General features: G+C 41.8%; 1 protein-coding gene across 1 annotated transcript in view; it reads left to right on the forward strand.

Annotated features, from left to right (window-relative positions):
* Nucleotides 1-2,685: 2,685 nt before the first annotated feature.
* CMSS1 (cms1 ribosomal small subunit homolog) overlaps nucleotides 2,686-10,068 on the forward strand; it is a 20,924-nt gene continuing 13,541 nt past the window's right edge. The window contains exons 1-2 of the mRNA XM_035894036.1: nucleotides 2,686-2,832; nucleotides 8,149-8,220. Of these exons, the coding sequence (XP_035749929.1) occupies nucleotides 2,686-2,832; nucleotides 8,149-8,220 (219 nt within the window). The remainder of the gene's footprint in view (nucleotides 2,833-8,148; nucleotides 8,221-10,068) is intronic.

Here is a 10,068-nt window from a genome sequence, read left to right on the forward strand (position 1 = left end):
AATAAACTTATAATAAAGTTAACCCATATCACCATTGATGATGCTAAAATAAAAAAAAAAAAGGGGCTTTGGAATATTCTCTCCTTTTTTACTTCTGGTGGCCCATAAACTTTCCCAGAAAACTTCACCTTCAGCCAATGTCTGATGAACACTCTTGGGACAGTAACAGTGATGTTCTAGCAAAAGTGGCAGCCGTGCTGGGGACAGCTGCTCATTCTTCTTGTTCATGATCCAAATGGCAGCTCAGAAAAAGGGTCAGTTGGACTCAGTTTGTCCTTCAGAAGAGGGGGGAAGATAGCTTATGAGGGCAGCTCATGGAGATCAGAGCCGTATCTTTCCTAGTATACAAATAAGCCTGAGATTTAGACTTGTTGCCTCCCTTGCTTATGTCCTTTGAGAAGAGTTCCCAGAGTGGCCAGCCACCTGATGTCCTCTGAGCTTGACTTAGCACCAGCTTAAGGGGCAACTTAATGTTACAGCTAGCCTGTGGTAAAGGGCTGCCAGGAGTGGCATCCCTGCTCTTCCCCTGCCACCAGCTCCTCACCCCGCATGGGATCTGGCACTCGTGTGGCCACCGTCCATTCAGCTGCTGATCTGATGGCTTTGCCTGCCAAGAGAAGGAAGCAAATAGGCCAGCTGAGCTGCAGTGTCCACTTGGTGCGCACGCACATTTGTGCGTTTGCTCTAGATCTGGAAAGCGGGAGCTTTCTGTTTAAGATTTCAGAATACGTCTTCATCCTGCAAACGAGCACTGCCATTTCTTCCATGGCATTCGTTTTGGTCTGAATTAAGTTCATTAACATTTATCTAACCCTTTAACTTAGGAGTCTCATAGTTGTACTGGACAGAAAAAAATTCTCTTCTCTTCTTTAAAGCTCTTGCAGTTTGCCAAGAGTCTAATCTGTATCAAGTAAGATTTCGTGACAAATGACATCCAACCTGCTAAAACATTCACTGATTTTCTTCATTTGCTAGCTTTCAACTTCCCAAACTTTTTTGAACTCTTCAGCAGCTGTCACAATGCAACTTTAGGATGCTGACTGTTACACAAGCTTTTCAAAGTGGGAAGAGGAGTGGAAGTTGCAAGATGGTGTCTTTCCAGGCATAAATATGTACCCATTTTGTTACTGGTTCTGTCACATTGGGATTTTCAAAGCCGTTGCCTTATTGCCATGTAAAATATAAAGTTGCATCTGTGGATGAATAAAGATGCCTTTTTTCCCTTCATATCCTTTTACTTACCTTTCACTTAAATTTGTTGACATATCTTTCATATATCCTTTCATTTACCTTTTTTCAATAGTCACCCATTTCAACATGGAATTAGTAAACACCAGCCAAAGTTGATTTTCTCTGTCTCTCACGTTCTTTGAGCATCAGTTTACTCTGCTCACAGCTAGTGATTGCATAGTTGTAGCTACAACGTCCATTCTTGGAGTGGTGCTTAAGAAATTGTACTGTTCCTCTTGAATCAACATAAATAACTTAATTTTGAAGCTGTCAATTTACAACTTCAGAATACAGGAGATCGTAACAATGACTAATTACCTGTTGGGCAGAAATATTCCAGATATAGAAATTGAATTATTCAGTTCTAATTATTCAGTTCGATGGATGGTAATGCTTCTGGCAATGATCAGGGAAGTAATTCAGTCTCCAGCAGAAACTTCTGTGTTTGAATGCAACATCTTAAGCACTTATATAGAACTATTAGAGGGAACTGTTGCTGTGGCTATTCCGCCCCCACCCCCCAAGTCTCTTTGTAGATAAGAGACGAAGAAGAGAATGAGTAGAAACATCTTAATTTAAATAGTGTTCTTTCAAAACATAAGCCTTTTTTAGTCTGGTGGACATTCTGTGTAAACTTTGGGAATGGTGCCTTTGCCTAATTATTACTGAAGTAAGAGACACACAATTAAAATGTAGTCGTAGAAGATGTCTGCATATATTTTTATACAATAAGGCATTATACCATTTTTTAAATTTTTCCTCATGTAGGTAACTGGTGTCAGTAAGGCATTTTGGGCTTTTAGATGGAAGCTGGGATGTGTTTTGTGTGTATTTTTGCGTGGGTTTGATTTTTTTTTCCTTCCTTCATCTGCAAGACTTGCCTTAGTAGGAAGAAATTACTTATTCTGAAAGAAGTGTCAGCAAACTTAGCAAGAAAGATGTATTTTTACAGTGCTCCTATGGACCATAGTGCCATTAGTCTTCAGTAGCAGTGCTGTTGCTTGTTTTGGGGTCTAATGAGATAGGTCTGTAATTATGTGTGGCGAATGCAGTGCTATGGATCCAAGGTTATGTTTTACTTATTCTGAAATAATGTAGAGAGATGTCATGCAACTTGAGATGTAGTTTATCAAAACCATCTTCTTTCATTTCTCACTGCTTAGCTTAATTCAAGGGAGATTTTGGAAAAATTAGATATTTCTACCTGTGATGCTGCAGCTGGCACCAACTACGCAGCATTCCTGAAAGATAAAGAAATATATTGTCTGCCAGAGGTAATGCTGTGAAGAGGAGGGGAAACCCAGGACTTTTTAGAACACTGGTATTTGAAATTTATTCTAAGAAATGATAAAAAATTCCATTAGAGCTGTACTTCTTGCCAATCTTGAGATTGTATTATTGTGACAAGCTTTCAGCTGAAGATTTTATCCCTATTTTTGAATGCAAAGATAGGAGATGGATTTGAAAAACAGTAACAAAACCCCTTCTTTTTTCTCATTAGATCCTTCAGATGATGAAGCTATTGAGAAAGCAAGTGATAACAGGACAGCAACACATCAAGATTCAGATTCCAAATCTGCTGTGACAAAGAAAAGAAAACAGGTTTGTAAATTTAGCGATTGTGTAGAGCACAGAGATGATAATGTGGAGGGAAGCATAGTCCCCTTTTGTTCAGTAAAGGGACAATTTTCTTCACTCTTTGTCTGATCTGTTGGCGTTATAAGATTGTTTTACTAAATTATTCTGCCTTATTTGGAAGTGATCACGACTCAGTACATTTCAATAATAACTTCACTCTTGTTTTGTGTGAGTTGAGATTGCCAGGCCTGTCTCCTACAAAGTGACTGCCTAGTCATAAAAGCCTGGATGGTGCTAACGAGTGTCCTCTCCTCTCATCTTTTCCCTTTCCCTGCACACACAAGGTCTTGAAAGCTATATTTAAGTGTTGTACAGCATCTCTACCCAAGCATGTCCTCAGCGCAAGGTCCAAGTGAAGAAGAATTTAGGTCTACATGGATTGATGTTTCGTAGCTTTGCACTGCTAAAAGCTTCCTTTAAAACCAGTAGGTACTGTATTGTTCAGCATTACATGGGGTATAGCACGGAAAAGGCAGCAAGGTCTCTGACATACAGCATCACCCCAACTTGAGCAAAAAAGCATCATCTAGAGGTTAGCTGATTTCAAGAATTCTCTTCTTTGAAGGTAAATTTCTTCTGCCTTTCTGATACCATACAGGAGAATCGATTGAATGGCTGTCAAAGAGCTAAAATGGTATTGGAAACTATCTCTCCTTGAGGTTATGGATATTAATTTTGACCCCTAGGTTAGCAGTAAATGCACTGTGTGATGCCTAGGCAGTTGCCCAAGTAAAAACCATTTGCAGGGGTGTTCTTTTTTTGTTACAGAGAAGTATAAACAACACAGTAGCAATTACTATGCTTTTGGGTGTCTTTCCAAGGAGACCAAAGGTGAAATGAGCCAAATATCTGAACTGGTTCCATGTCTTGATTAGGAAAGAGAGAACTGAGTAATACAGGAGAAAGCTGGAATGCCTTTGTACATGCTCTGCCAGGGGGTCAGATACTAAGGACTTCAGCTCAGTGAGGATGCCTATGGAGCCACTTTTTATCGCCATTATGTTCACTTCAGCATTTAGAACTAAGTTAAGACAGTTTGTTTGGAGGAGTTGCATTGCTCTTTCTATGAGAACATTAGAAAGGAAAACCAACACAGATTATCCTGCCAAAGTGGACTGGGACTGCTCAGCTGTAGCAGAATATCTGTTACAGCTCTTCCTGTCATATAAAGAATATCAGTCTGCATTTTTGGAATCAGGTAATTTGATGTTTAGCCATGAATCTCCAGGAGGCAAAGCTTAATGGGAGGTCAAAGTCATGGATGTGTTATTGCATGCTTTAAAAAGAGCAAAACACTTGCAAAATCAGATGTATTGATGGAAAGCTAGTAGTTTTGTAGTTCTGGTTCATATAACATAGCCCATTTTACTCATCCCTGCCTTATTCACAGGCTGGAAGCTATTCTGCAGTGGACTTGGCACCTTAAAGCCAGTCAGGAGACAACCAAATAGAAATATGAACGTTTATGTTTCTAGTCTGCAGGCTGTCCTCAGGCTTACAATGAAATGAATAATTTGCCTCCAATCTGAATGGCAGGCACACTGATGTGTTTACTTTGTCACAGACTCCAGAAGTCACGAGTATATGGCTGACCTAGAATGTAAACTTTCACACACACGCAAGAATGTTTTCACTCTACATTTGAATTTCCAGTAACTTGGCAACATGTAAAGGAAAAAAAATTGTTAGAAATATAATACAGGAAATATTTTATGTTCTGTCTATGATTAACAAACAAGGAATTTATGACATTTTAGTTCATAAATCAATGGCCTTAGCACAAATTTCCTGTTTTCTGCATTTTAAGAACTTCCATGTAAAAATAGCATGAAGACAGAGAGCAGAAGGGAGCCATGTCAAAAACCAGTAGGTTGTCTGCTCTGTGTCTTGCATAAGTAAAACGTGCAAATTACTTTTTCTTAAGGGTGGCATGCAAAGAGCTATTGCATGTGTAGGTAGGCAACTAACATTTGGTTAAGGGTCAGAAGTTCAGTCTAGATCACATGCCTAAATATTTTAGACTGCAGATGATCAAAGACATGTAAGTTTAAGCCATTCACCACGACAAAGTTTCTTTTTTTCTTATGGCATTATTTTTAATGTCTGAATGAAGTGGACTTTTATTGCTGGGCTAATAGTATACTGTGCATATATATTTACATATGCTGTTGTAAAGGAGGTAATGTTGAGTCTTAACATGCTTCTCTGAGGAAGCAAGGCTTTGACTACAAGCCTGCTATGTGCTTCTGTTGCTGTTGAAAGAAAGGGTTACATACAGTCTCCAAAAAAGAAGCCATGGCATTTGGTGATACTTTTAAACATCTGAATGAAGGGTTATCAGTGAGAAAATTTTGTTTCTCTTAAAGAAATTTTTTCAGCTCTGTGGCACAGTTTTATTCTTTTCTCATGCAGATACCAGTCAGGAGTGTTTTGCAGATTTACGTAAAACAGTTCACAATGTACGTGAAGGGAGAAATGGGCCTGAAGTGATTGAGTGGCATTTTTCAATATGCTGAAAGAGTGGTAGCACTTTCTAGGATAGGGTCCCATCATATTCTACTGGAGGAAGGAAATTCAGGTTGGCCCCTTTCTGGCTTTTAGATTGCTTGCTAGCATCTGTTGACTAAATCAATTCAAAGTTCTCTGCATAAAATACGATGTTGAGCATGGAATTTGTGATTAAAGCACCTGGCAAGTGGTCTTTGAGTATCTATGGGCAGCTGAGATGCATAAGGGTAGAGCAGGAGCTGAAGGCAGAGGGTAGCTCTCTTTCAGTCTCAATGTCTGGGAATGCTAATGGTAGGGATAGGAATGAAGAAATGAATGGTGCTGTTTTAAAAGCACTTGAATCAGAGTCAGGACAGAAATTTTTTAAAAAGAAACAAACCAAAAATAAAACCAAAAAGCTTATGTTAACCTTGGAACAATTCTGTTAGCTGAAGTGGGTTTCTACCTGTGGTCATTCCCTTGATTTCCAGTGAAGATAACATCTGTTTATACCTGAGGAAAACACAGGGACAGATCTCTGCCATTGAGGCAAGATACGGTCCCTATCACAACTTCTCATGGGTGGGTATTGATCCAGGCTGCAATATTCCAACCCTAGCTGTAGAGTGCTTTGCTGGCTGCAGCCAGTCCCGAGCCAAATCTTCTCTGGTAGTTCATAAGTATCATTTCAAACCTCAACCAGTTTCAGGGCCACTTCCGTACAGTTCTGCTGCCTTTGCAAGTGCAACGGCTGTGGTTGCATCACAGCACAGAAAGAAGGAGCAAGCAATAGGTCATTTGATTATGTTGAGCGTGGTGGTATCCTGGTTTTTATAGCTAAATTAACCAGAGGAGTGGGGAGAAAAAGGGAAAGGTAGGCTTGACATGAACAATTGTGCCCCTGTACTCGGCACTGGTGAGGCTGCACCTCAAATACTGTATTCAGTTTGGGGCCCCTCACTACAGGAGAGACGTTGCATTGCTGGAACATGTCCAGAGGAGAGCAACAAAGCTGGTGGGGGGTCTGGAGCACAAGTCTTCTGAGAAGCAGCTGAGGGAAGTGGTGTCTGTTAGCCTTGAGAAGAGGACACTGAGGGGAGACCTTATCACCCTCTACAACTCCCTGAAAGGAGGTTGTAGCAAGGTGGGTGTTGGTCTCCCAGGTAACCGGCAACAGGACAAGAGGAAATGGCCTCAAGTAGTGCCAGGGCAGGTTTACATTGGACATTAGGAAGATTTTTTTCACTGAAAGGGTTGTTAAGCACTGGAACAGGCTGTCCAGGGAAGTGGTCGAGTCCCCATCCCTGGAGGTATTTAAAAGATGGGCAGATGAGGTGCTTAGGGACATGGTTTAGTGGTGGGATGGCAGTGTTAGGTTAACGGTTGGACTTGATAATCTTAAAGGCCTTTTCCAACCTGAATGATTCGATGATTCCATGAATTAGACTCCACAAAATGCTTTTGATAAGGATATGAGAGTGGGCTTGGAAAATGTGCTGGGCAGGGTCATATAGTACCAGTTGTCATGAAGTGTCCTCCTGTTAAGGGGGGGCAGTGCAAGGAGGGCTCAGAAAGGCTCAGATAACCTGAACTTCTGTTAGCTTTCCTTTGGCCCTCTTGAGACTGCCCTCACGAGGGAACAAAGGAGCAGCATCTCTGGCTTTCAGCTGGGCTCCCTTTCCTGCCGATACTTTTCTTCCAGGCTTTTCCCAGGGAGCACCACTGGACTTGCTGTTCCTGAGTTTTTAATGCTCCATGTGATGAGACTTCTCCGCAGTTTCTCACAGGAGCAGATTTTTCCAGCCAAATGCATCCTAGTAACAAAGAGCTTTTCCTGCAGCTAAGCCTATTTTTCCCATTGCTTTTCATCACGTCACTTATTAAGCTCTAAAGCCCTTCTATGTAGATTAATTTGCATTTTCATGAAGCGGAAGTCCCTAAGAAGGCAAAAGAAAAGAGAACTGCTATGCTCAAAACAGGGAAAGCCTATGCCTCGCTTCCTCTATTTTGGACAGTTTTAGGTGGCTAAGGACAAATCCTAACCCTGGCTTATGTGAACAGGGCCTCTGGTACAAATTGACCAATTCAGCCTGCTCACTCAGGCACAGAAGAGGGTTAATAATAGCAACACATGCTGGTTGAAGATTATTCTGAAAGGCATCGTGTATTTTTCTTGTGTGTATTTGACCCTGCGTGCTATGAGGACACAAAGCAAGAATGGGGCAGAACAAATTCGAAACATGTTTTCCTAGATTTTGCATTACAAATGTAAAAGGAAATCCAGAGCATGATTTTTTCCAATTATTCTCACCCAGTTCCATGGTATCTTTCACCATCTGGATGCTCACCTTAGACCCAGGTATTTTAGAGCAATATTGGCAAAGTCTAGCAAAACAATCACACACAATAATAGAGATTAAAAATATGAAGTGAAAGGTTTTGTTCATGTTTTCCTCTTGATTTTTTTTTAATATATCAAAGCCTGCTTTTCGCTATTTCATGCAATTGTGACTACAGCCTGTATGTTTCACTTTTCAGTTCTTTTATTCCCCTCTTGGTTACAATAGCATAGATCTCTGTTCCAAAATTACTCCATATATATATGTAAGAATTTGATCCCTTCTACAGGTGGGGAAGCTTGGGTTTGTTTGTTTTTCCCTAACCCAGCATTTATACTTTATGTATCCCCTTTTACCTCCCTTTGGAGAGATTTTTTTTCCCCCAGGTGATCAGATATCTGGTGTTGAATCTTTTTTTCTTACTTCTTTTTTTTTTTTAATATGTGCTTTGCAGCCTACAGAGTGTTTTCTAAGTCAGCCTGAAGAAAAACAAGAGAGCACTGTAAAGGCAAAGAGGAGAAAGAAGGTATGAATGTCCTAGAGTGTGTTTGGGGACTGGGCAGTGGGTGTATGTGCTATTACACGATTCAGAATTGGGACAACCCTGTGATGATGAGAAGTAATATGGTCATAATGTTGTAGCATCTTTTAGAGAAGAATAGAAATTCCTACTTTTTTGACTTCGCTCAAAATACCCATTCCCAACCAGAACTGTGGCATTGTGTCTACAAGCCCCTCAAGGGTTGTCTATGTCTATACCCCACTTGCAAGTGTTGCACACCAGGAAAATGGAACTGCATCAGAAAAAGGTGGAATTTCAGTTGCTGCAGAATCTGCCCCATTTCAGTGGTGTGGTCAGGCTCCAGCTGCTGTTACGTCTTTTGAGCCAAGAGTTGTCCTTGTTCGCTCTTATCCTCATAGAGTAAGTATATAAATAAATACTCTGTATTGTGCCTCTGGCCACGCTCCATCCTCACCCTCAACAACAAACACACTTTGCAGTCCAGATGGAAATTATATGGCACCAGGCAAGTTAATTGTCTTTCAGGACAGACTGTAAATAGTTGGCTCCCTCGTAAGGCTGAGAGGTGGCCTTTTTATATTACGTCAGGCCTCTTAATCATCCAGGGAATGGGAAGAGGGAAGAGTGGGATTTAGCTCTAAACGCAGTTCTGGCAGAAGTGACCACAGTACTTGTTCCACTGCTGCCAGAGCAAAAGCATCCCACGGCAGAGATTGGTGAACCAGACCTAACAAAAAGACCCCATTCTCAGGCAAACAATAGGTGCTTAGTTACCCCTGTGGTTTCAGTGGGGCTAGGCCACTAAGTTGACATACACAGCCTGTCAAAAAGTCCATCAGGAAATATTTATCTGGTTGATCTATGGGTTCCAAACAAAGTGCTCTCTCCAAAAATAAGGAAAAGGGGGGAAAAAAAACCTTTGCTTTTAAGCATCTGGAATGAATTGGAAGAAAAATAATAAAACTTCCTGCATGAGGAACATTTCTCCAGAGCTCTCCTTGAAGGAAGAGAGTTTGCTCAGGTATCCTTGCTCTTACGGAATTTCTTGTTAGTTTCGGGATTCTCCTCTCCAGAGTGACATAATTTTCCTGAAGGAACCAAGTGGCCCAGTGAATGACGTAATGGTCTTGTGGAATGGCACCTTGCGCTGAATTGCCACGTAAAATGAGCCTGATAGTTCTGTCTTGCTGTCTACTAAATCAGAGGTCCACAAATGTCACTTAGGAGGCAGCTATGGGTCCGGAGAAGAACATTTGCGGTTGATAGGAAGAAAAATGAAGAGGTTTGGTCATGGGCCTCACGTAAAGGCTGTGTGTGCTGCAGGTGGCCTCTGGTCGTTGTTTGGAAAGACAGTTGTTGCATGGCGGAAAAATACAGTGGTGCCAAATGGGGGTGAAACTTGGGAAGGAACGCTGCAGATGCAGGCACTGCCAAAACCTGCTAAACAGCCAGGCATCCCCTGGAAAGTCTTTGGGAACTGTAGAGGGCTTTGCACCAGGCTGAAGGTGGACTGTGAGGAAGGTATAAGCACTTCATCTCCACGTATCCCACCATCAAAGATTCAGCTGGGGTCTTGCAAACACGCAGCTGGCGTTGAGCAGAGGTGAAAGAGGCAGTGGCCAAAGTGGCAGATGGCTGGGAGAGGCAGCTGCCTGCTTTGCCTTTGCTGTGGGGGTAGAGTGCCTCCAGCAGCCCCCACGTGGCTCTTCTCTGTTCAGCCTTCTGTCCCACATGCTGCTCTTAAAGGATTATTTGGGGTGTATTAGGCAAGAGAGAGATGGAGTGGTGGGGAATGGAAGAGAAGGAAGGAGTGGCTGGGGGGGTGGGGGGAGGGGAAGAAGGGAGGGGACA

Source organism: Egretta garzetta, unplaced genomic scaffold (genome assembly GCF_000687185.1).
Source record: "Egretta garzetta isolate BGI_Z169 unplaced genomic scaffold, ASM68718v1 scaffold465, whole genome shotgun sequence".
Lineage (NCBI taxonomy): Eukaryota > Metazoa > Chordata > Aves > Pelecaniformes > Ardeidae > Egretta > Egretta garzetta.